Raw genomic sequence first — 27384 nt, forward strand, 5'->3', positions numbered from 1 at the left:
ACAGGTTTGAGCTTTCTGCACTTCTGGGGAAAGGACAGGGCATTGAGATTGGGAACAGTCCCCACTGGCCAATGATTTAAGCAAAATACCTGTTTGATGAAACCTCAAGAAGAATCCATAAATGCGGGTATTCAGAGAGCTTCTGGGGTGTTAAAACAGGGAGGGTGGTGATGTGAGGGCCCTGTATTCTCTAGGACATGGAGGCTCCCCACAACTCCACTTCCACTTTGCCTTGCACATCTACTCATTTTGGTGTGCCTAGAATTATCCTTAATAACAAGGTGTGACCGCTATGTGAATAGTCTTCCTGAGTTTGGTCATCAGATTAACTGAGTTATTGAACTTGGAGGTGGGGTAACGGAACTTCCCAGTTTTAGACACTTTGTCAAATCATGAGGGATGGGCCCACATGGCTGGTATCTGAAGTGAGGACACTTCTGAGACCTCAACATGCAGAATGTACGTTAACTCCCCTGATTTCCTATCCGAATTAAATTGCATTGTTGCACACCCAGTGGGTGTTCGGGGAATTGGATGTTGTTTCTAGAGACACCACATATTTGGTGTCAAGGAAACCCAACTCACTCTCCCTTGTGCTTTGGGAGCTCAGGTGAGTGCTGGGCCAGGGGAGTAATGAAAGTGGGACACTGCACCCAGAAGCTGTCACTGGTTACCGGTATTTTCAGAGTTCCTGGCAGAATAGGATAGTGTATCAGTTGGGTTGTATCTTGTTCAGACCCTGTCACCCTCATGCCATGTGTCCTCCAGCAGGTCAGCCATAGTCCTCATCTGAACAGCAGATAAGTGCTGCATGAGTTCTTGGAAAATATTACAAGTCATAAATATAAACAGCTTATTCACATTTCATGACCGTGCTTGGTCATTTTACACTAGGATATGTTCATGAACGATTTCTCTACCTGCTTACTAGGGGCCGAAAGAAAAAATATTTATGGGTCAAGTAATAATTATCCCTCTATTTAAAATTTAATCACACAGACCTGGACCACCCAGACGAGGAAATGTTGGGAAAGCATAAAACCCACCCTTTGTGTGGTTGGCTCATGGGGCCAAGGCTTGTACAATATTAGACAATTCTCCAGGCCTTTTTCTTTGTCCCATTTGAATATCGTTTTATTGTTCATATTTGAATGTTGTCCTGGTTCATAGTCCAATATTCCTGAAAATTTTGAAATCTCCGTCTTTCACAGGTACTAAGATTATTGGAAATGGAGCCAGTATACTGACAGGATTGGCTGAAATAGTCAAGAAAGCACTTAAAGGTTAGGACTTTCTGCTCCTCTGGGGAGAGAGGAGGGCACTGAGCCTGAGGTCAGTCATCACTGGCTGACGATTCAACACATATGACTATTGACTGGAACTTCATATAAAGCCATAAATATTGGCTCAGTGAGCTTATGAGGTGGGAGGAAATGGTTGTGAGGTGACGGTGCTCTGCTCAGGAGGGCACAGACACTCTGTCCAACCCCATTCCTCCTGTGCCATAAAGATCTCCTCCATTTCACTGTTTCCGAGATTTTTCCTGGACATTAATCTGAGAAAGGTGATTAAGAGTTTTCCTGAGAATGGGGACTGGTTCGATTGAGTTATTTTAAGCATAGAGGTGAAATCATGGAAATTTCAGGTTTAAGTCACTTGTTCAGGAAGATGATAATTTGAGAAGACATGGTGGGCATCTGAAGTTAAGGCAGTCTTCCTATCCCAAACTGTGTCATCGGCACTAACTCCACAGATGTGGTATCAGAAATCAATTGAGAGTGGGCAGCCAACTGGGTGTTGGGAATTGGGTGGTTGATGGAAAAAACATGTATTTGGTGTCAGGAAAAAACCCAGACTCACCCTCTCCTATGATGTGAGGGCTCAGGTGAGGCTGGGGGAGAGGTGAGTAGTGAAAGTAAGACCCAGGACCTGGAAACTCTCCCGAGTTCTCTGTATTGTCGAGTTCCTAGCCAATCAATAGTGTACTATATGGGTTGTGACATTATCGTATAATGTCTTGACCATGCAACCCACATGCTTATTCCTGGGCAAGTCATCAGCAGTTTCCTCACCTGACAGGGGAAACATGTTACATGAGTTCTTAGAACAGATGACGAGTTATGAAAGGAAAGACTTTATTCATGTGTCACGAACAGATTTATCCATTTCCCACCACAATGTGTTAATCTGAAAAAAAAGTTCTCTACATACTTGCTGTGGCCAAATAATTATATTCCTCTGTCAAATAATGTTTATTCCAGTATTATTAAGATAATACTGGACCAGGCTGAAAATTTACTTCTGAAACTTACTCTCTTTCATAGGTCAGGTGATGATTTTGGGAATACAATTCAATAACCATACACAAGAGGAACTGCCAACACTCGAGATTGAATACTCAACACTCAGTGAGGAGATTAAAGGTTTGTAGTGTCTGCACCTTGGGGAAGAGGGAAGGGCACTGAGATTCAGATCAATGATCAAAGACCAATGATTCACTCAATAAGTATCTTTCTTGAAACCTCAACAGTGCATAAATATTTCATGGTGAATCTCGTGCATGTTCCACCAAGATGTATTAATCTTAAATTTCTTTACCTAGAATTTGGGTCACAAAGAGTATTTGGGTGTCAAATAATGAGCATTATTCTATCATGAAATATAATTAGAGCAAGCTGGGATGAATGTCCTGCAGGGAATATAAGAAACAGCCCTGTGTAGGTTGACTCCGGATACAAAAGCTGAGACGTTATTAGGAAAGTCTCCAGGCCCATTCCCACATTCTGTTTTGACTATTGTGTATTATCCATAGTTGTTCCCTCATTTGTCCAGTGTTGACAACTATTTTATCATCCATATTTGATCGTTGTTTTTAGTCCATGGACGAGGCCTCCTGCAACTCTTGGATTTATTGTCTTTCCTAGGTGTGGAGACAATCCATAAACAGGGCATTGAGAAGCGTGCAGTACTACCTGTGGTTAAAGGTATCCTCAGTGGTGTGCTTAAAGGTTTGTTCTTCCTGTACCTCTGGGGAGAGGAGAGGGCATGAGACTGGGAACAGTCCTCACTGGCCCATGAGTCAATCAAAATTCCTGTTTAGTGAAACTGCAAGAAGAATCCATAAATGTGGGGATTCAGAGAGCCTCTGGGCTGTTAATACAGGGAGGGTGGTGATGTGAGTGTCTTCTGAGTTTGGTCATGAGATAAACTGAGTTATTGAACCTGGGGGTGGGTTAATGGAACTTCCCAGTTTTAGACACTTTGACAAATAATGACGAATGGGCGCACATGGTTGGTTCCTGAACTCGGGACAATACTGAGACTCAACATGCAGAATGTATGTTAACTCCCCCAATTTCTTCTCTGAATTAAATTGCCTTGTTGCACACCCTGTGGGTGTTTGGATAACTGGATGTTGTTTCGAGAGACACCACATATTTGGTGTCAAGGAAACCCAACTCACTCTCCCTTGTGCTTTGGGAGCTCAGGTGAGTGCTGGGCCAGGGGAGTAATGAAAGTGGGACACTGCCCGCAGAAGCTGTTACCAATATCAGTGTTTTCAGAGTTCAGGGCAGAATAGGAGAGTATATCAAGTGGGTTGTGACAGGGTGTATCTTGTTCGGACCCCGTCACCCTCAAACCATGTGTCCTCCGGCAAGTCATGTATAGTCCTCATCTGAACAGCTAATAAGTGCTGCATGAGTTCTGGGAACATATTTTGAGTCATAAATATGAAGAGCTTATTCACATTTCATGGCCATGTTTGGTCATTTTACACCAGTAAATCTTCATGAAACAGTTCTCTACCTACTTACTTGGGGCCAGAAAGAATGAATATTTATGGGGCAAGTAATGATTATCCATCTATTTAAAAATTAATCACATAGACCTGGACCACTGAGAACAGCAACTGCCAGGAAAGCATGAAACCCAGGCCTTGTGTGGTTGGTTCATGGACCAAGGCTTGTACAATACTAGAAAATTTTCTGTGCCTTTCCTCTGTCTTACATTTTCCTATCGTTTTATTTCTCATATGTGAACATTGTCCTGGATCATGGTACAATATTCCTGAAATGTTTGTCTTTCCTAGGTGTCAAGATTTTCGGACAGGGAGCCAGTATACTAACAGGATTGGCTGAAATCATCAAGAAAGCACTTAAAGGTTAGGACTTTCTGCTCCTCTGGGGAGAGAAGAGGGCACTGAGCCTGAGGTCAGTCACCACTGGCTGACGATTCAATACATATGAGTCTTGAGTGAAACCTCAATACAAATCCATAAATATTGGCTCAGAGAGCTTATCAGGTGGGGCTAAACGGTCATGAGTTGAGGGTGTTCTGCTCAGAAGGGCATGGAGGCTCCATCCAACTCCACTACACCCGTACCCTAAAGATCTCCTCCATTTCACTGTTTCTGAGTTACTCTGAGAACAGTGATTAAGAGTTTTCCTGAGTTTGTTCACGGTTTGATTGAGTTTCTGAGCATGGAGGTAGAGTGGAAATTTCGAGTTTCAGTCAGTTGTTCAGAAAGATGATAACTCAAGAACACATGGCTGGCACTGAAGTCTGGGCAGTCTTGATACCTCAACCTGTGGCATCGGCACTAACTCCACAGCTATGGTATCCAAGGTCAATGGACACTGGGTGGCCCATTGGGTGTTAGGAATGGATGGTTGTGGAAAAACCACATATTTGGTGTCAGGAAAAAACCCAGACTCACCCTTCCCTGTGATTTGATGGCTGAGGTGAGGCTTGGGGAGTGGTGAGTAGTGAAAGTAATCCCCTAGACCTGGAAACTCTCACCCGTTCTCTGTGTTGTCGAGTTCCTAGCCAATCAATAGTGTATCATATGTGTTGTGACGTCATCATATATTGTCTTGACCAGGCAACCCACATGCTTATTCCTGGGGAAGTCATCTGGAGTTTCCTCATCTGACAGGGGAAACATGTTACATTAGTTCTTAGAACAGATGAAGAGTTCTGAAAGAAAAGACTTTATTCATGTGTCATGACCTGATTTGTTCATTTTCCAACACAATGTGTTGAACTGAAAAAGAAATTCTCTACCTACCTGCTGTGGCCAAGTAAAAATATTTCTTTATCAAATAATGTTATTCTTGTATTATTAAGAGTAATCAAAGATCTGAACCACGAGGGGAGCAGCTCCAGGGGAAGCAAGTAACATAGCCCTTGTGGGGTAGCCTGTGGGAACAAGGTTGATACAATATAAGAAAGTCTCCAGGCCCTTTTCTTATTGTCTTTTGATTGGTATTTTCTTATCCATGTTTGTTCCTTTTCTTGTTTCACGGACCAGGCCTCCTGAAACTCTTGAAATTTACTCTCTTTCATAGGTCAGGTGATGATTTCCGGGATACAGTTTGATAACCACACGCCAGAGGAATTGCCAACACTCGAGATTGAATACTCAACACTCAGTGAGGAGAATGAAGGTTTGTAGTTTCTGAACCTCGCGAAAGAGGGAAGGGCACTGAGATTCAGATCAATGATCAATGACCAATGATTCAATCAATAAGCCTGTTTGTTGAAACCTCAACAGTGCATAAATATTCCATGGTGAATTTAGTGCATGTTCTGCCAATATGCATTCATCTCAAAAGATTTCTTTACCTACTTACTGTGGACCCCAAAGAGTATTTGGGTGTCAAATAATGAGTATTCCTCTATCATGAAAAATAATTAGAACAAGCTGGGATGAATGTTCTGCAGGGAATGAAAGAAACAGCCCTGAGTAGGTTGACTCCTGATACCAAAGCTGAGACATTGTTAGGAAAGTCTCCAGGCCCTTTCCCATGTTCCCTTTTGACTATTGTGTATTATCCATAGTTATTCCCTCATTTGTCCACTGTTGATGACTATTTTATTATCCATATTTGATCATTGTTTTAGTTCATGGCTAGGCCTCCTGAAACTCTTGGAATTTACTGTCTCTCATAGGTATGAAGATAAGCCACAAACATGGCCTTGAGAAGCGTTCAGTAAGAGAAGTGTTTAAAAAGATCCTCGGTGGTGTGATTAAAGGTTTGTTCTTCCTGTACCTCTGGTGAGAGGAGAAGGCACTGAGACTGGGAACAGTCCTCACTGGCCAATGATTCAATCAAAACACCCATTTAGTGAAACTTCAAGAAGAATTCAGGCATTCAGAGAACATTCATAGAGCTTCTGGGCTGTTAAAACAGGGAGGGTGGTGATGTCAGGGTCTTGTGTTCTCTAAGACAAGGAGGCTCCCCACAACTCCATTTCCACTTTGCCTTGCGCATCTACTCATTTTGGTGTGCCTAGAATTATCCTTAATAATAAGGTGCAATCCCTATATGAGTGGTCTTCCTGAGTTTGGTCATCAGATTAACTGAGTTATTGAACACGGAGGTGGGGTAATGGAACTTCCCAGTTTTAGACACTTTGTCAAATCATGAGTGATGGGCCCACATGGCTGGCATCTGAAGTGAGGACACTTCTGAGACCTCAACATGCAGAATGTATATTAACTCCCTCGAGTTTCTATCTGAATTAAATTGCGTTGTTGCACACCCAGTGGGTGTTCGGGGAATTGGATGTTGTTTCTAGAGACACCACATATTTGGTGTCAAGGAAACCCAACTCACTCTCCCTTGTGCTTTGGGAGCTCAGGTGAGTGCTGGGCCAGGGGAGTAATGAAAGTGGGACCCTGCACCCAGAAGCTGTTACCAATTATCAGTATTTTCAGACTTCCCTTCAGAATAGGAGAGTGTATCAAGTGGGTTGTGACAGGGTGTATCTTGTTCAAACTCTGTCACCCTCATGCCATGTGTCCTCTGGCAAGTCATCCACAGTCCTCATCTGAACAGCAGATAAGTGCTGCATGAATTCTTGGAATATAATACCAGTCATAAATATAAACAGCTTATTCACATTGCATGGCCATTTTTGGTCATTTTACACCAGTAAATGTTCATGAAACATTTCTGTACCTACTTACTTGGGCCAGAAAGAAAGAATATTTATGGCTCAAGTGATGATTATCCCTCTGTTTAAAAATTAATCACAGAGACCTAGAACACTGAGAAGAGCAGCTGTCAGGAAAGCATGAAACCCAGGCCTTGTGTGGTTGGTTCATGGGACCAAGGACTTTACAATATTAGAAAATTCCGCTGGCCTTCCCTTTTCTCACTTTTTCCTATCATTTTATTTTTCATATGTGAATGTTGTTCTGGTTCATGTTCCAATATTCTGAAATGTTTGAAATTTTTGTCTTCCATAGGTTCCAAGATTGTCGGAAAGGGAGCCAGTATACTAGGAGGATTGGCTAAAATACTGAACGAAACAATGAAAGGTTAGGACTTTCTGAACCCCTGGGGAGAGAGGAGGGCACTGAGACTGAGATCAGTCACCACTGGCTGACGATTGAATACATATTGAACTCTTAGTGAAGCCTCAATGAAACTCAATATATATTGGCTCAGAGAACTTATGAGGGGGGAAGAAGCAGTCGTGAGTTGAAGGTGCTCTGCTCAGAAAGGCATGGAGGCTGCATCCATCTCCACTCCTCCCATGTACTAAAGATCTCCTCGTAGTCACTGTTTCTGAGATTTTTCCTGTAATGTACACTGACAGCAGTGATTAAGAGTTTTCCTGAGTTTGGTTGCTGGTTTGATTGAGTTTTTGAGCACGGAGGTAGAGTTGTGGAAATTTAAAGTCTCAGTTACTTGGTCAGAAACATGATAACTCAAGAGGGCATGGCTAGCATCTGAAGTTAGGGCCATCTCCCTACATCAACCTGTGGCATTGGCCCGAACTTCACAGATGGTATCAGAAGTCAGTGGACTTTGGCATGTTGGGTGTTGGGAATTGGATGGTTGTTGGAAAAACCGTGTATTTGGTGTTAGGAAAAATCCCAGAGTCACCCACGATGGTGATGTGATGGCTCAGGTGAGGCTTGAGGATAGGTGAGTTAGGAAAGCAAGACCCTGGACCTGGAAACTCTCACCAGTTGTCAGTATTGTCAAGTTCCTAGCCAAGCAATAGTGTATCAAATGCGTATTGATGTGACAGTATCATGTCCTGACCAAGCCTCCTGAATGTGTGTCTTGGTGCAAGTAATCTGCAGTTTTCTCATCTGAACAGGGAATCATGTTACATGAGTTCTTAGAACAGATGATGAGTTATGAATAGAAACAGTTTATCCACGTGTCACGACCAGATTTGTCCACTTCCCACCACAATGCGTTAATCTGAAAAAATATTCTCTACCTACTTGCTGTGGCCAAGTAAAAATATTTCTCATTGGAAAAGGTTTATTCCTATATTATTAAGAGTAATAAAAAGATGTAGAGTCACGGAGGAGGGCAGCTGCAGGGAAAGCAAAAATCACAGCCCTTGTAGGGTAGCCTGTGAGAACAAGGCTTCACAATACAATGAATGTCTCCAGGCCCTTTCCCTTGTTGTCTTTTGACTGGTATTATCTTATCCATGTTTGATCCTTTTCCTGTTTCATATACCAAACTTCCTGAAACTCTTGAAATTTACTCTTTCATAGATGAGGTGATGATTTCAAGAATACAATTCTATAACCATACACAAGAGGAATTGCCAACACTTAAGATTGAATATGCAGTACTCAGTGAGGAGAATAAAGGTTTGTAGTTTGGGCACCTCGGGGAAGAAGGATGGGCGCTGAGATTCAGATCAATGACCCACATGGTTCGCATTTGAACTGAGGATAGTTCTGAGACATCAAAATGCAGAATGTATATTAACTCCCCTGATTTCCTATCCAAATTAAATTGTGTTGTTGCACATCCAGTGGGTGTTTGGAGAACTGGATGTTGTTTCGAAGGACACCACATATTTGGTGTCAAGGAAACCCAACTCACTCTCCCTTGTGCTTTGGGAGTTCAGGAGATTGCTGGTCCAGGGGAGTAATGAAAGTGGGGCACTGTACCCAGAAGCTCTGACAATTATTGGTATTTTCAGCGTTCCAGGCAGAATAGGATAGTGTATCAAGTGGGTTGTGTCATGATATATCTTGTTTAGATCATGTCACCCTCATGCCATGTGTCCTCTGGCAAGTCATCCATAGTCCTCATCTGAACAGCAGATAAGTGCTGGATGAATTCTGGGAACTTATTACGAATCATAAATATGAAGAGCTTATTCACATTTCATGGCCATGTTTGGTCATTTTATACCAGGAAATGTTCATGAAAAAATTCTATACCTGCTTACTTGGTGCAAGAAAGAAAGAATATTTATGGATCAAATGAGGATTATCCCTCTGTTTAAAAATTAATCACACAGACCTAAACCACTGAGAAGAGCAAATGCTGGGAAGGCATGAAACCCAGCTGTTGGGTGGTTGGTTCATGGGACCAAGGCTTGTACAATATTAGAAAATTCTCCAGGCCTTTACTTTGTCTTACTTTTTCCTAATGTTTTATTTTTCATATGTGAATATTGTCTTGGTTCATGGTACAATATTCCTGAAATGTTTGTCTTTCATAGGTGTCAAGATTGTCGGAAAGGGAGCCAGTATACTAACAGGATTGGCTGAAATAGTCAAGAAAGCACTTAAAGGTTAGGACTTTCTGCTCCTCTGGGGAGAGAGGAGGGCACTGAGCCTGAGGTCAGTCACCACTGGCTGACGATTCAATACATATGACTCTTGAGTGAAACCTCAATACAAATCCATAAATATTGGCTCAGAGAGCTTATCAGGTGGGGCTAAATGGTCATGAGTTGAGGGTGCTCTACTCAGAAGGTCATGGAGGCCCATCCAACTCCACTACACCCACGCCCTATAGATCTCCTCCATTTCAGTGTTTCTGAGTTTTTTCCTGTACATTACTCTGAGAACAGTGATTAAGAGTTTTCCTGAGTTTGTTCCTGGTTTGATTGAGTTTCTGAGCATTGAGATAGAGTGGAAATTTCGAGTTTCAGTCACTTGTTCAGAAACATGACAACTCGAGAACACATGGCTGGCATCTGAAGTCTGGGCAGTCTCGATACCTCAACCTGTGGCATTGGCACTAACACCACAGATATGGTATCCAAGGTCAATGGACACTGGGCGGCCTGTTGGGTGTTGGGAATTGGATGGTTGTTGGAAAAACCATATATTTGGTGTCAGGAAAAAACCCAGACTCACCCTCCCCTGTGATTTGATGGCTCAGGGTGAGGCTTGGGGAGTGGTGAGTAGTGAAAGTAATCCCTGGACCTGGAAACTCTCACCCGTTCTCTGTGTTGTCGAGTTCCTAGCCAATCAATAGTGCATCAAATGGGTTGTGACGTCATCATATATTGTCTTGACCAGGCAACCCACATGCTTATTCCTGGGGATGTCATCTGGGGTTTCCTCATCTGAACAGGGAAACAAGTTACATTAGTTCTTAGAACAGATGAAGAGTTATGAAAGGAAAGACTTTATTCATGTGTCATGACCTGATTTGTCTATTTTCCAACACAGTGTGTTAACCTGAAAAAATCATTCTCTACATACTTTCTGTGGCCAAGTAAAAATATTTCTTTATCAAACAATGTTTATTCCCATATTATTAAGAGTAATCAAAAGATCTGAGCCAGGTGGGGAGCAGCTGCAGGGAAAGCAAGAAACACAGCCCTTTGGGGTAGCCTGTGGGAGCAAGGCTGATACAATATAAAGAAAGTCTCCAGGCTCTTTCCCCTATTGTCTTTTGACTGGTATTATATCATGCATCTGTGTTCCTTTTCTTGTTTCACGGACCATGTCTTCTGAACTCTTGAAATTTACTGTCTTTCATAGGTCAGGTGATGATTTCCGGGATACAGTTTGATAACAGTACTCAAGAGGAAATTCCAACACTCCAGATTGAATACTCAACACTCATTGAGGAGAATGAAGGTTTGTATTTTCTGTACCATAAGGAAGAGGGAAGGGCACTGAGATTCAGATCCATGACCAATGATCAATGATTCAGTCAAAACGTCTGTTTCTTGAAACCTCAACAGCACATAAATATTTCATGGTGAATTTAGTGCATGTTACACCAATATGCATTCATGTAAAAAATAAATTTAAATTAAAAAATTTCTTTACCTATTTACTTTGGGCCACAAAGAATATTTAGGTGTCAAATAATGAATATTCTGCTATCATGAAAAATAATTAGAGCAAGCTGGAATGAATGTCTGCAGGGAATGTAAGAAACAACCCTGTGTAGGTTGACTCCTGATGCAAAGCTGAGACATTGTTAGGAAAGTCTCCAGGCCCATCCCACGTTCTGTTTTGACTATTGCGTATTATCTATGTTTTATCCCTCATTTGTCCACTGTTGACGACTATTTTATTATGCATACTTGATCGTTGTTTTAATCCATGGACCAGGCCTCCTGTAACTCTTGGATTTATTGTCTTTCCTAGGTGTGGAGACAATCCATAAACGAGGCATTGAGAAGCGTGCAGTACTGCCCGTGGTTAAAGGTATCCTCGGCGGCGTGCTTAAAGGTTTGTGTTCTTCCTGTAGCTCTGGGGAGAGGAAAGGGCACTGAGACTGGGAACAGTCCTCACTGGCCCATGAGTCAATCAAAATTCCTGTTTAGTGAAACTGCAAGAAGAATCCACAAATGTGGGCATTCAGAGAGCCTCTGGGCTGTTAAAACAGGGAGGGTGGTGATGTGAGCATCTTCCTGAGTTTGGTCATGAGATTAACTGAGTTATTGAACATGGAGGTGGGTTAATGGAACTTCCCAGTTTTAGACACTTTGCCAAATAATGACAAATGGGCACACATTGGCTGGCTCCTGAAATTGGGACAATTCTGAGACTCAACATGCAGAATGTATGTTACCTCCCCTGATTTCCTCTCCAAATTAAATTGCATTCTTGCATACCCCACGGGTGTTTGGGGAATTGGATGATGTTTTGAGAGACACCACATATTTGGTGTCAAGGAAACCCAACTCACTCTCCCTTGTGCTTTGGGAGCTCAGGTGAGTGCTGGGCCAGGGGAGTAATGAAAGTGAGAAACTGCATCCAGAAGCTGTTACCAATATCAGTGTTTTCAGAGTTCAGGGCAGAATAGGAGAGTATATCAACTGGGTTGTGACAGGGTGTATCTTGTTCGGACCCTGTCATCCTCAAACCCTGTGTCCTCCGGCAAGTCATGTATAGTCCTCATCTGAACAGCAGATAAGTGCTGCCTGAGTTCTGGGAACATATTATGAGTCATAAATATAAACAGCTTATTCACATTTCATGGCCATGTTTGGTCATTTTATGCCAGTAAATCTTCATGAAACAGTTCTGTACCTACTCACTTAGGGCCAGAAAGAATGAATATTTATGGGATAAGTAATAATTATCCCTCTATATAAAAATTAATCACACAGACCTGGACCACTGAGAACAGCAACTGCCAGGAAAGCATGAAACCCAGGCCTTGTGGTGGGTTCATGGACCAAGGCTTGTACAATATTAGAAAATTTTCTGTGCCTTTCCTCTGTCTTACATTTTCCTATCGTTTTATTTCTCATATGTGAACATTGTCCTGGACCATGGTGCGATATTCCTGAAATGTTTGTCTTTCCTAGGTGTCAAGATTTTTGGACAGGGAGCCAGTGTACTAACAGGATTGGCTGAAATCATCAAGAAAGCACTTAAAGGTTAGGACTTTCTGCTCCTCTGGGGAGAGAGGAGGGCACTGAGCCTGCGGTCAGTCACCACTGGCTGACGATTCAATACATATGACTCTTGAGTGAAACCTCAATACAAATCCATAAATATTGGCTCAGAGAGCTTATCAGGTGGGGCTAAACGGTCATGAGGTGAGGGTGCTCTGCTCAGGAAGGCATGGAGGCTCCATCCAACTCCACTACACCAATGCCAAAACATTCCCTGCATTTCAGTGTTTCTGAGTTTTTTCCCGTACGTTACTCTGAGAACAGTGAATAAGACTTTTCCTGAGTTTATTAACTGGTTTGACTGAGTTTTTGAGCATGGAGGTAGAGTGGAAATTTCAAGCTTCAATCACTTGTTCAGAAACTTGATAACTCAAGAACACTTGGCTGGCATCAGAAGTCTGGGCAGACTTGATACCTCAACCTGTGGCATCAGCACTAACTCCCCAGATATGGTATCCAAGGTCAATGGACACTGGGCAGCCTGTTGGGTGTTGGGAATCGGATGGTTGTTGGATAAACCACATATTTGGTGTCAGGAAAAAACCCAGACTCACCCTCCCCTGTGATTTGATGGCTCAGGTGAGGCTTGGGGAGCGGTGAGTAGTAAAAGTAATCCCCTGGACCTGGAAACTCTCACCCGTTCTCTGTATTGTCAAGTTCCTAGCCAATCAATAGTGTATCATATGGTTTGTGATGTCATCGTATAATGTCTTGACCAGGCAACCCACATGCTTATTCCTGGGGAAGTCATCTGGAGTTTCCTCATCTGAACAGGGGAAACACGTTACATTAGTTCTTAGAACAGATGAAGAGTTATGAAAGGAAAGACTTTATTCATGTGTCATGACCTGATTTGTCTATTTTCCAACACAGTGTGTTAAGGGGAAAAAGTGATTTTCTACCTACTTGCTGTGGCCAGTAAAAGTATTTCTTTATCAAACAATGTTTATTCCCATATAATTAAGAGTAATGAAAAGATCTGAGCCATGAGGGGAACAGCTTCTGGGAAAGCAAGAAACAGCCCTTGTGGGGTAGCCTGTGGGAGCAAGGCTGATAAAATATTAGGAGAGTCTCCATGCCCTTTCCCCTGTTGTCTTTTGACTGGTATTATATCATGCATCTGTGTTCCTTTTCTTGTTTCTTGGACCATGTCTTCTGAACTCTTGAAATTTACTCTCTTTCATAGGTCAGGTGATGATTTCCGGGATACAGTTTGATAACAGTACTCAAGAGGAATTGCCAACACTCGAGATTGAATACGCAACACTCAGTGAGGAGATCACAGGTTTGTATTTTCCGGACCTCGGGGAAGAGGGAAGCTCACTGAGATTCAGATCCATGACCAGTGACCAATGATTCAGTCAATACGCGTCTTTTGTGAAACCTCAACAGTGCATAAATATTTCATGGTGAATTTAGTGAATGTTCCGCCAATATGTATTCATCCAAAAAATGTCTTTACCTACTTACTCTGGGCACAAAGAATATTTGGGTTAAAATAATGATTATTCCCCTATCATGAAAAATAATTAGAGCAAGATGAGATGTTCTGCAGGGAATGTAAGAAGAGCCCTGTGTAGGTTGACTCCTGAACCAAAGCTGAGACATTATTAGGAATGTCTGCAGGCCCATTCCCACATTCCCTTTCAACTATTGTGTATTATCCATAGTTGTTCCCTCATTTGTCCACTTTTGACGACTATTTTATTATATATATTTGATCGTTGTTTTAATCCATGGACCAGGCCTCCTGCAACTCTTGGATTTACTGTCTTTCCTAGGTGTGGAGACAATGCATAAACAGGGCATTGAGAAGCGTTCAGTTAAAGGTATCCTCAGTGGAGTGCTTAAAGGTATGTTCTTCCTGTAGCTCTGGGGAGAGGAGAGGGCACTGAGACTGGGAACAGTCCTCAGTGGCCTATGATTCAATCAAAATTCCTGTTTAGTGAAACTGCAAGAAGAATTCACAAATGTGGGGCATTCAGAGAGCTTCTGGGCTGTTAAAACAGGGAGGGTGGTGATATGAGGGTTCTGTGTTCTCTAGGACATGGAGGCTTCCCACAACTCCACTTCCACTTTGCTTTGCACATCTACTCATTGTGGTGTGCCTAGAATTATCTTTAGTAACAAGGTGCGATCCCTATGTTAGTGGTTGTCCTGATTCTGGTCATCAGATTAACTGAGTTTTTGAACATGGAGGTGGGGTAACGGAACTTCCCAGTTTTAGACACTTTGCCAAATACTGACAAATGGGTGCACATGGTTGGCTCCTGAACTCGGGACAATTCTGAGACTCAACATGCAGAATGCGTGTTACCTCCCCCAATTTCCTCTCTGAATTAAATTGTGTTGTTGCACACCCCATGGGTGTTTGGGTAACTGGATATTGTTTCAAGAGACACCACATATTTGGTGTCAAGGAAACCCAACTCACTCTCCCTTGTGCTTTGGGAGCTCAGGTGAGTGCCGGGCCAGGGGAGTAATGAAAGTGGGACACTGCACCCAGAAGTTGTCACCAGTTACTGGTATTTTCAGAGTTCCAGGCAGAATAGGAAAGTATATCAAGTGGGTTGTGACAGGGTGCATCTTGTCCGGACCCTGTCACCCTCAAACCATGTGTCCTCCGGCAAGTCATGTATAGTCCTCATGTGATCAGCAGATAAGTGCTGCATGCGTTCTGGGAACATATTACGAGTCATAAATATAAAGAGCTTATTCACATTTCATGGCCATGTTTGGTCATTTTATGCCAGTAAATCTTCATGAAACAGTTCTGTACCTACTCACTTAGGGCCAGAAAGAATGAATATTTATGGGATAAGTAATAATTATCCCTCTATATAAAAATTAATCACACAGACCTGGACCACTGAGAACAGCAACTGCCAGGAAAGCATGAAACCCAGGCCTTGTGTGGTTGGTTCATGGACCAAGGCTTGTACAATATTAGAAAATTTTCTGTGCCTTTCCTCTGTCTTACATTTTCCTATCGTTTTATTTTCATATGTGAACATTGTCCTGGATCATGGTGCAATATTCCTGAAATGTTTGTCTTTTCTAGGTGTCAAGATTGTCGGAAAGGGAGCCAGTATACTAATAGGATTGGCTGAAATAGTCAAGAAGGCACTTAAAGGTTAGGACTTTCTGCTCCTCTGGGGAGAGAGGAGGGCACTGAGCCTGAGGTCAGTCACCACTGGCTGATGACTCAATACATATAAGTCTTGAGTTAAACCTCAATAAAAATCCATAAATATTGGCTCAGAGAGCTTATCAGGTGGGGCTAAATGGTCATGAGTTGAGGGTGCTCTACTCAGAAGGTCATGGAGGTGCATCCAACTCCACTAACCTGTGCCCTAAAGATCTCCTCCATTTCAGTGTTTCTGAGTTTTTTCCTGTACGTTACTCTGAGAACAGTGATTAAGAGTTTTCCTGAGTTTGATTGAGCTTTTGAGCATGGAGGTAGAGAGGAAATTTCAAGGTTCAGTCACTTGTTCAGAAACACGATAACTTGAGAACAAATGGCTGGCACTGAAGTCTGGGCTTCTCCATACCTCAACTTGTGGCATTGGCACTAACTCCACAGATATGGTATCCAAGGTCAATGGACACTGGGTGGCCCGTTCGGTGTTGGGAATTGGATGGTAGTTGGAAAAACCACATATTTGGTGTCAGGAAAAAGCCCAGACTCACCCTCCCCTGTGATTTGATGGCTCAGGTGAGGATTGGGGAGCGGTGAGTAGTAAAAGTAATCCCCTGGACCCAGAAAGTCTCACCCGTTCTTTGTATTATTGAGTTCCTAGCCAATCAGTAGTGTATCATATGGTTTGTGACATCATCATATATTGTCTTGACCAGGCAACCCACATGCTTATTCCTGGGGAAGTCATCTGGGGTTTCCTCATCTGAACAGGGGAAACAAGTTACATTAGTTCTTAGAACCGATGAAGAGTTATGAAAGGAAAGACTTTATTCATGTGTCATGACCTGATTTGTCTATTTTCCAACACAGTGTGTTAACCTGAAAAAATCATTCTCTACATACACTCTGTGGCCAAGTAAAAATATTTCTTTATCAAACAATGTTTATTCCCATATTATTAAGGGTAATCAAAAGGTCCGAGCCACGAGGGGAGCAGCTGCAGGGAAAGCAAGAAACACAGCCCTTGTGGGGTAGCATATGGGAGCGAGGCTGATACAATATTAGGAAAGTCTCCAGGCCCTTTCCCCTGTTGTCTTTTGACTGGTATTATATTATGCATCTGTGTTCCTTTTCTAGTTTCATGGACCATGTCTTCTGAAACTCTTGAAATTTACTCTCTTTCATAGGTCAGGTGATGATTTCTGGGATACAGTTCGATAACCATACGCAAGAGGAAATGCCAACACTCCAGATTGAATACTCAACACTCATTGAGGAGAATAAAGGTGTGTATTTTCTGGACCTCGGGGAAGAGGGATGGGCACTGAGATCAGATCCATGATCAATGATTCAGTCAATACACCTATTTCGTGAAATCTCAACAGCGCATAAATATTTCATGGTGAATTAGTGCATGTTCTGCCAAGAAGCATTCATCAAAAAAAAAATTCTTTACCTACTTACTTTGTGCCACAAAGAATATTTGGGTGTCAAAAAAAATTCTTTACCTACTTACTTTGTGCCACAAAGAATATTTGGGTGTCAAATAATGAGTCTTCTGCTATCACGAGAAATAATTAAGGCAAGCTGGGATGAATGTTCTGCAGGGAATATAAGAAAGAGCCCTGTGTAGGTTGACTCCTGAACCAAAGCTGAGACATTATTAGGAAAGTCTCCAGGCCCATTCCCATGTTCTATTTTGACTATTGCATATTACCCATATTTTTTCCCTCATTTGTACTGTTGATGACTATTTTTATCCATATTTGATCATTGTTTTAGTCCATGGACCAGGCCTCCTGCAACTCTTGGATTTACTGTCTTTCCTAGGTGTGGAGACTAGCCATAAACAGAGACTTGAGAAGCGTGCAGTACTACCTGTGGTTAAAGGTATCCTCGGCGGCGTGCTTAAAGGTTGGTGTTCTTCCTGTAGCTCTGGGGAGAGGAGAGGGCACTGAGACTGGGAACAGACCTCACTGGCTCATGAGTCAATCAAAATTCCTGTTTAGTGAAACCGCAAGAAGAATCCACAATTGTGGGCATTCAGAGAGCCTCTGGGCTGTTAAAACAGGGAGGGTGGTGATGTGAGCATCTTCCTGAGTTTGGTCATGAGATTAACTGAGTTATTGAACATGGAGGTGGGTTAATGGAACTTCCCAGTTTTAGACACTTTGACAAATAATGACGAAGGGGCGCACATGGCTGGCCCCTGAACTCGGGATAATTCTGAGACTCAACATGCTGAATGCATGTTACCTCCCCTGATTTCCTCTCCAAATTAAATTGCATTGTTGCACACCCCATGGGTGTTTGGGTAACTGGATATTGTTTTGAGAGACACCACATATTTGGTGTCAAGGAAACCCAACTCACTCTCCCTTGTGCTTTGGGAGCTCAGGTGAGTGCTGGGCCAGGAGAGTAATGAATGTGGGACACTGCACCCAGAAGCTGTCACCAGTTATTGGTATTTTCAGAGTTCCAGGCAGAATAGGAGAATATATCAAGTTGGTTGTGACAGGGTGTATCTTGTTTGGATCCTGTCACCCTCAAACCCTGTGTCCTCCAGCAAGTCATGTATAGTCCTCATCTGAACAGCTAATAAGTGCTGCATGAGTTCTGGGAAAATACTACGAGTCATAAATATAAACAGCTTATTCACATTTCATGGCCATGTTTGGTCATTTTATGCCAGTAAATCTTCATGAAACAGTTCTGTACCTACTCACTTAGGGCCAGAAAGAATGAATATTTATGGGATAAGTAATAATTATCCCTCTATATAAAAATTAATCACACAGACCTGGACCACTGAGAACAGCAACTGCCAGGAAAGCATGAAACCCAGGCCTTGTGGTTGGTTCATGGACCAAGGCTTGTACAATACTAGAAAATTTTCTGTGCCTTTCCTCTGTCTTACATTTTCCTATCGTTTTATTTTCATACATGAACATTGTCCTGGACCATGGTACAATATTCCTGAAATGTTTGTCTTTCCTAGGTGTCAAGATTTTTGGACAGGGAGCCAGTGTACTAACAGGATTGGCTGAAATCATCAAGAAAGCACTTAAAGGTTAGGACTTTCTGCTCCTCTGGGGAGAGAGGAGGGCACTGAGCCTGCGGTCAGTCACCACTGGCTGATGATTCAATACATATGAGTCTTGAGTGAAACCTCAATAAAATCCATAAATATTGGCTCAGAGAGCTTATCAGGTGGGGCTAAACGGTCATGAGGTGAGGGTGCTCTGCTCAGGAAGGCATGGAGGCTCCATCCAACTCTACTACACTCATGTCCTAAAGATCTCCTCCATTTCACAGTTTCTGAGTTTTTTTCCTGTACGTTACTCTCAGAACAGGGATTCAGAGTTTTCCTGAGTTTGTTTACTGGTTTGATTGAGTTTTTGAGAATGGAGGTAGGGTGGAAACTTCCATTTTCAGTCACTTGTTCAGAAACATGATAACTCGAGAACACATGGCTGGCATCTATAGTCAGGGCAGTCTTGATACCTCAACCTGCGGCATCGGCCCTGACTCCACAGACACGGTATCAGAAATCAAAGGACAGTGGGTGGCCCGTTGGGTGTTGGGAATTGGATGGTTGGTGGAAAGACCATGCATTTGGTGTCAGGAGAAATAGACTCACCCAGACTCAGCCTCCCCTGTGATGTGAGGGTTCAGGTGAGTCTTGGGAGAGGTGTGTAGTGATAGTAAGACCCTGGACCTGGAAACTCTCACCAGTTCTCTGTATTGTCGAGTTCCTAGCCAATATATAGTGTATCAAATTAGTTGCGACGTGATAGTATATTGTCCTGACGAGGCCACCCACATGCTTTTGTCCTGACCAAGTCATCCGCCGTTTCCTCATCTGAACAAGGGAAGCATTAGTTTTGGAACAGGATTCCAAAAGAATGGAACAGGGCTACATTAGTTCTTAGAACAGATGACAAGTTACGAATAGAAAGACTTTATTCACATGTCAAGAACAGATTTGTCCATTTTCCAACATGATGTGTTATTGTGAAAAAAGATTCTCTACCTGCATGTCTTGGCCAGGTAAAATATTTCTTTATCAAATAATGTTCATTCCTGTATTAAGAGTAATCAAAAGATGTTGAGCCATGTAGGAGGGCAACTGCAGGAAAGAAAGAAGCTCAGCCCTTGTAGGGTAGCCTGTGGGAGCAAGGCTGATGCAGTATAATGAAAGTGACCAGGCCCTTACCCTTGTTGTCTTTTGATTGTTATTATCTCATTCATGCTTGATCCTTTTCCTATTTCCATTCCAAGGCCTCCTGAAACTCTTGAAATTTACTCTCTTTCATAGGTCAGGTGATGATTTCCGGAATACAATTCGACAACCATACACAAGAGGAATTGCCAACACTCAAGATTGAATACTCAACACTCAGTGAGGAGAATAAAGGTTTGTATTTTCTGGACCTTGCAGAAGAGGGAAGGGTACTGAGATTCAGATCAATGACCAATTACCAATGATTCAATCAATAAACCTATATCTTGAGACCTCAACATTGCATAAATGTTTCATGGTGAGTTTTGTGCATGTTCCACCAAGATGTATAATTCTTAGAAAATTTCTTTACGTTCTTAGTTTGGGCAAGGAAAAATATTTAGGTGTCAAATAATGAGTATTCTGCTATCATGAAAAGAAATTAGAAAAACCTGGTATGAGTGTTCTGCAGGGAATGTGTGAAACAGTCCTCTGTAGGTTGACTCTTGATATCAAAGCTGAGACATTATTAGGAAAGTCTCCAGTCCCTTTCCCATGTCCTGTTTTGACAGCTGTTTATTATCCATATTTGTTCCCTCCTTCGTCCACTCTTCACTACCATTTTATTATGCATATTTGATCCTTGTTTTAGTTCATGGACCAGGCCTCCTGAAATCTGGAATTTTCTGTCTTTCATAGGTGTGGAGACAAGCCAGAAGCGGGTACTTGAGAAGCGTTCAGTAGTACATGTGCTCAAAAGTATCCTAGGTGGTGTGATTAAAGGTTTGATCTTCTTGTATTTCTGGGGAGAGGAGAGGGCCCTGATTTTGGGAACAGTAACCACTGGCCAATGATTCAATCAAAATACCTGTTGAATGAAACCTGAAGAAGAATCCATAAAAGTTGGCATTCAGAAAGCTTTTGGGCTGTTAAATTAGGGAGGTTGGTGATATGAGGGTCCTGTGTTCTCTAGGAAATTGAGTCTCCCCACAACTTCACTTCCACTTTGCCTTGCCCATCTCACTCATTTTGGTGTGTCTAGATTTATCCTTAATATTACTGTGAGATCCGCATGTGAGTTGTCTTCCTGAGGTTGGTCATCAGATTAACTGAATTACTGAACATGGATGTGAAGTAATGGAACTTCCCAGTTTTAGACACTTTGTCAAATCATGAGGGATGTGCCCACATGGTTGGTATCTGAAGTGAGGACAGTTCTGAGACCTCAGCATGAAGAATGTATATTAACTCCCCCAATTTCCTATCCGAATTAAACTGCGTTGTTGCACACCCAGTGGGTGTTTGGGGAATTGGATGTTGTTTCTAGAGACACCACATATTTGGTGTCAAGGAAACCCAACTCACTCTCCCTTGTGCTTTGGGAGCTCAGGTGAGTGCTGGGCCAGGGGAGTAATGAAAGTGGGACACTGCACCCAGAAGCTGTTACCAGGTGTTGGTATTTTCAGAGTTCAGGGCAGAATAGGATAGTGTATCAAGTGGGTTGTGACAAGGTGTATCTTGTTCGGACCCTGTCACCCTCATGCCATGTGTCCTCTGGCAAGTCATCTATAGTTCTCATGTGATCAGCAGATAAGTGCTGCATGAGTTCTTTGAACTTGGAGCAAAGTTTCTTCAGTCGTGTCCGACTCTTTGCGACCCATGGACTATAGCCTGCTAGATTCCTCTGTCCATGGGATTTTCAAGGCAAGAATCCTGGAGTGGGTTGCCATTTCCTTTTCCACTGAATGTATTATCAGTCATAAATATAAGCAGTTTATTCACATTTCATGGCCATGTTTGGTCATTTTCCACAAGGATATGTTCATGAAATATTTCTCTACCTACTTACTTGGGGCCAAAAGAAAGAATGTTTATGGGTCAAATAATGATCATCCTTCTATTTAAAAATTAATCACACGGACCCTGACCACTCAGAAATGGAACTGCTGGGACAGGATGAAAACCAGCCCTTGGCTCATGAGACCAAGGCTTGAACAATATTAGCAAATTGTCCAGGCCTTTTCCTTTCTCCACTTTTTCCTATGATTTTATTTTTCATATTTGAATGTTGTCCTGTTCATGGTCCAATAGTTGTGAAAATTTTGAAATGTTTGTCTTTCTTAGGTACCAAGATTTTCGGAAAGGGAGCCAGTATACTAACAGGATTGGCTGAGATAGTCAAGAAAGCACTTAAAGGTTAGAACTTTCTGCACCTCTGGGGAGAGAGGAGGGCACTGAGCCTGAGGTCAGTCACCACTGGCTGATGATTCAACACATATGCCTATTGAGTGAAACCTCAATAAAAATCCATAAATATTGGCTCAGAGAGCTTATGCCGTGGGAAGAAATGGTCATGAGGTGAGGGTGCTCTGCTCAGGAAGGCATGGAGGCTCCGTCCACCTCCACTCCTCCCATGTCCGAAGGATTTCCTCCATTTCATGGTTTCTGAGTTATTTCCTGTACGTTAGTCCGAGAACAGTGATTGAGTTTTCCTGAGTTTGGTCGCTGGTTCTATTGACTTTTTGAGCATGGAGGTGGAGTCATGGAAATTTCGAGTTTCACTCACTTGGTCAGAAGCATGATAACTCGAGAACACTCAATGCCCTGACCTCAGATGGCTGGCATCTGAGGTCAGGGCATTCCTGATACCTCAACCTGTGGCATCGGCCCTGACTCCACAGATATGATATCAGAAGTCAATGGACAATGGGAGGCCTGTTGGGTGCTGGGAATTGGATGGTTGGTGGAAAAACCATGTATTTGGAGTCAGAAAAATAGACTCAGCCAGGTTCACCCTTCCCTGTGATGTGAGGGCTCAGGTGAGGCTTGGGGAGAGGTGAGTAGTGAAAGTAAGACCCTGGACCTGGAAACGCTCACTGGTCATTTGTATTGTTGAGTTCCTAGCCAATCAATAGTGTATCAAATGTGACGTGACATGACAGTATCTTGTCCTGACCAGGCCAGCCACATGCTTGTTTCCTGGGGCAAATCATCAACATGAGGAAACATGTTACATTAGTTCTTAGAAGGGATGATGAGTTATGAATAGAAAGACTTTATTCACATGTCATGAACAGATTTGTCCATTTTCCATCAGAATGTTTTAATCTGAAAGAAGATGTCTGCCTACATAGTTTGGCCAAGTAAAAGTATTTCTCTATCAAATAATGTTTATTCCTGTGTTAAGAGTAATCAAAAGATGTTGAACCATGGAGGAGGGCAACTGCAGGGAAAGCAAGAAACAGCCCTTGTGGGGTAGCCTGTGGGAGCAAGGCTGATAAAATATAACGAAAGTCTCCAGGCCCCTTCCCTTGTTGTCTTTTGACTGGTATTATCTTATCCATGTTTGATCCTTTTCCTGTTTCACGGACCAGGCCTCCTGAAATTCTTGAAATTTACTCTCCTTCATAGGTCAGGTGATGATTTCCAGAATACAGTTCGATAACCATACGCAAGAGGAATTGCCAACACTCAATATGGAATACTCAACACTCAATGAGGAGAATAAAGGTTTGTAGTGTCTGCACCACCCACTCCAGTGTTCTTGCCTGGAGAATCCCAGGGACGGGGGAGCCTGATGAGCTGCCGTCTATGGGGTTGCACAGAGTCGGACATGACTGAAGCGATTTAGCAGCAGCAGCAGTGTCTGCACCTTGGGGAAGAGGGAAGGGCACTGAGATTCAGATCAATGACCAATGATTCCTTCCATAAGCCTTTCTATTGAAACCTGAACAGTGCATAAGTATTTGGGTTCAGAGAGTTTTCTGGGTGGTCAGTACCATTGCAAGGTGCTGTACTAATTGGGGAATGGAGGCTCCACACACCTCCACTGTTCCTTGGCCCTACTCCTCTCCTCCATTTCACTGTGATGTTTCATGTATATTCATCTGGGAACAGTAGGTAAGTGTTGTCCAAAGTTTAGTCATCATTAACACTCAGTTATTGAACATGGAGTTGGGATCATGGACCTCTCCATTTTAACCATTTGGTCATAAGCAAAACTAAGTGGGGACCACGTTGCTTGCACTAAAGTGAGGACAATCTTGGGTGCTTAACCTGTGGGGGTAACTGTATAGATTTCATACCAGACATCAATTGACTGGGGGACACCCAGTGGGTGTCTGGAGAATTGCTTAGTGTTGGTAGAGACACCACATATTTGTGATAGGATAAATCCAGGCTCAGTCTGCCCTTTGATTTGGGGGCTTAGGTTACCTTACTTACGAGGAAGTAATGAAAGTAGGTTGCCAGCTCCAGAAACTCTTACAAGTAAACTGTGTTTCCCGAATTCCTGGTAGAATCATATATTATATCAGATGCATTGTGACACCATAGTAACTTGTCCTGACTCTACCATCCACATGCTCTGTTTCATGGGAAAAGTTATCTTCAATTTCCTCATCTGAAGAGGGGAAATATATTACATACATCCTTTGAACAGAGTTCCAGTCATGAATATAAAGAATTTATGCCCTGCCTCCTTAGTGTCTACAGCGTTTGAAAGTTTAGTTTCCTGACAAGGAACTGAACCTAGGACTACTTAATTGGAATACAGATTCTTAACCACTGGACCACCTCGGAAGTCTTATAGATGTTCTTCAGCTTATCAAAGGCATTATACCTATCTTTCTTAGAAGACTTCATGAGGAGATATACATTTGTATATGATTACTATATCATGTCATCCCTAGCAACATTCATATTCTGTCCCAGAAGGGGTGTTTTCAAATGGGCATTTCAATTTGACCACACTCCACAACCCTAACATTCTCTCTTGCAAACAAACCGGTGGTTCTAGTTGTTGTCCTTGTACGGAGCAGTGATGACCATCCTCGTAACTGAGCCATTGCCCCTCTAGTTTCCCCAGCTTTTATGCCTGCTTTCTGCGTGGAGCCTAAATTTGTTGGTGTCTGCAACGCCTCGATGACCAGGTACTTCTACAATGCCCAGACCGGGCACTGTGAGCTGTTTGTATATAGCGGTTGCGGAGGAAACGAAAACAACTTCCCAACATTGGAGGACTGCATGAAGACCTGCTATCCAAAGGCACAGTCCCTGTGGTAAGACAGGGGCCAGGGCACAGGAGGAGGGAAGGGCTGGGGAAATGGGTGGAGCTCAGGGGGCCACACACCATTCCCCCTGCACAGTGTCTTCCTCCTCGCTGCTGCCAGGAGGAGAGGCTGCAGTGTCCTGTGAAACCACACTGAGCGAGTTCTCCAGGGAGAGGATGGCAGAAGGTCAACCCCAGATATCTCTTTGTGATCATCTGAGCCTGATCACATGCTCCTCTTTCTCACTTGGGAACACTGACTCAGCCACCCTCCAGGGGCAGGTCTGCAGTGCTCCTGAGTGCCCCACCTAGGCTTGGAAAATTCACTTCCTTTTTGTTCGTGATTCGGGAATGTGGTTCCATATTGTTTTGAAAATATGGGATCTATTAAGTTGACCATTGTCTAGGTCTGGGGCTACACTGATGGCTCAACAAGTTCCTTTCTTTCTGCAGATGACATGTGAAGAGTAGTCCCTGAAACTCTGATGTCCGAGGAGGACTCCTGCAGGGTGGGCTGTGTCTACATCTGAACCTCTTCAGTCTCCTCACAGTCCTTCTCTCCCTACCCTCCTCAGCAGAGCGTGCCTATTTCCCTTCCTCTATTGGTCAACATGTCTAATTCTGTTCTATCCAGGTGACTCTCATCACGGTGAGAGCATGTCTTCCTTTTACCCCTAGCACTTCACACAGTTCCTGACACCAAAGAGGCTGTTTATAATTATTTGAGTAAGGAAGGAGTAAGGTAGGAACACATTCCTCATGACATTAATTCAGAGCCTGCAGTGTAACACAGGATTTTTGTTTTCACCCCCATCCTCACGGCATCCTCAACTACATCCCTGTCCCCACCATCACTGCTCTCCTTGTGGGTGTCCAAGATGGTATTTCCAGCATCCAGTCCTGAGCATCAGTCATGAGAGAAGAGTTTCATTTAAAAATGTTTCTTGATTGTACAATGATTTGCAATTTTCATTTCTGTAGCCTCAAGCACTATGGGTTATATTTTAATAAATGCACATTCAAAATTAAACTGACTGGAGTGGAGTCTGTTGTTTGTAACTACAAACCTCACCCAATAGGGTCCATGGAAATGGTGGTCCTTTTCACTGTTCTGCAGACAGCGAGCACCTCCTCTTTCCCTTTCCACAGACTGTGCCCTACTGGGCATAGGAAGCAAACTCATTAAACAACTTCTTAATAGCTGCACAAGTTACACAGAATCCTGGGAGATACACACGTCAACATGACAGCTTTTCTTCCTTACTTCTAAGTTCAGTCAAACTGGGGGGCAGGTTGTCCTTCTGATTTTCAGAAGAGAATGGGTATGAGGTTCAGTTGTCCACTTTTCTAAGAAATCTGATTCCTTGAGGTCACATGTGGGGAGGGGGCTTCTAACTTCAGGTAAAGAAAGGGCAACTACTGTTTAGTATCCCTGGCTCTGTGTTAGCATTTTGCCTGCATTTTTCTATTCATCATGCTAAGAATCCTTCAAGGCAGGAGATGGAGACATAGTGATGGCACTTAGCTGCTGTATTCATTTCCTAACGTGGCAGGGAATCCCACTCTCCCAAGCAGAGGGTCTTTGATGATGCTTTCTTTCTCAGCATCTTGGGAGATTTAGAATGGAGGCAACTTTGGAAACAGACAATATCTGTTTCACTATGTCACAGAGGACAGAGCAAGTATTAGTATTAGTTTTTGAATAAAGGAGAACACACAGGGTGTTGGTGCTCTTTTTCATATCTTTCCAGTTCTGGGAAAATTGTCAACATCTCTGAGCTTTGCTTTCTTTATAAAAATAAGGAGAAGGCTTGTACTTGTCAATGTTCCTAACCAGAGAACACGAAAATACTCCCATTTCTAGTTGAACTTGTTGGGTTTATTACTCACTGCACCAAGGAAGTGGTATTATCTTGGAAAACAATAGTCAGTCCTCTTCAGACAATTTTAAAAAGAACTTATAAGATGTGGGCTTCTGAGTTGAATTTGGGGAAGATTTCAGATGGCTGGCTTTGTCTGGATGGATGATATATAGGAAGTGTGATAGTTCTCTGAGTACCTTAATCTTAACTCTAAGAGGCAAAGACTAGACAGGGGTTAGAGTTGTACTTGGCCAAAAACTAACAGTCACTCAAGACAGGAAGGTGTTTGGTCATATTGATGGGTTGCATAATGTTTCCTTTGCTCAGTGCTCAAACATGATTATCCAATGTCCTATTTTTGTGTAGATCTTTCACCAACCCAGAATGGTCTCATTGACGTGGAAGCATTGTAAAATGTTTATGCTGAGCAGGAGAACAGAAGGGCCATTGTGGTACCAGCTCA

At 42.8% G+C, this 27384-nt stretch overlaps 1 protein-coding gene across 1 annotated transcript; it reads left to right on the top strand.

Moving 5' to 3' along the window:
- Positions 1 to 409: 409 nt before the first annotated feature.
- On the top strand, positions 410 to 26089 carry LOC133258794 (trophoblast Kunitz domain protein 1-like). Its single transcript, XM_061435515.1, is given in 21 exon segments — positions 410 to 416; positions 1212 to 1283; positions 2925 to 3008; positions 4091 to 4162; positions 5349 to 5447; positions 5953 to 6036; positions 7256 to 7327; positions 8531 to 8629; positions 11390 to 11442; positions 14472 to 14501; positions 15710 to 15740; positions 15743 to 15781; positions 16975 to 17073; positions 17618 to 17701; positions 18786 to 18857; positions 20106 to 20204; positions 20709 to 20792; positions 22134 to 22205; positions 23421 to 23519; positions 24868 to 25069; positions 25513 to 26089. Coding segments are annotated over 21 exon segments (1554 nt in total). The 3' UTR covers positions 25514 to 26089.
- The last annotated feature ends 1295 nt before the right edge of the window (positions 26090 to 27384 follow it).

Source organism: Bos javanicus, chromosome 13 (genome assembly GCF_032452875.1).
Source record: "Bos javanicus breed banteng chromosome 13, ARS-OSU_banteng_1.0, whole genome shotgun sequence".
Lineage (NCBI taxonomy): Eukaryota > Metazoa > Chordata > Mammalia > Artiodactyla > Bovidae > Bos > Bos javanicus.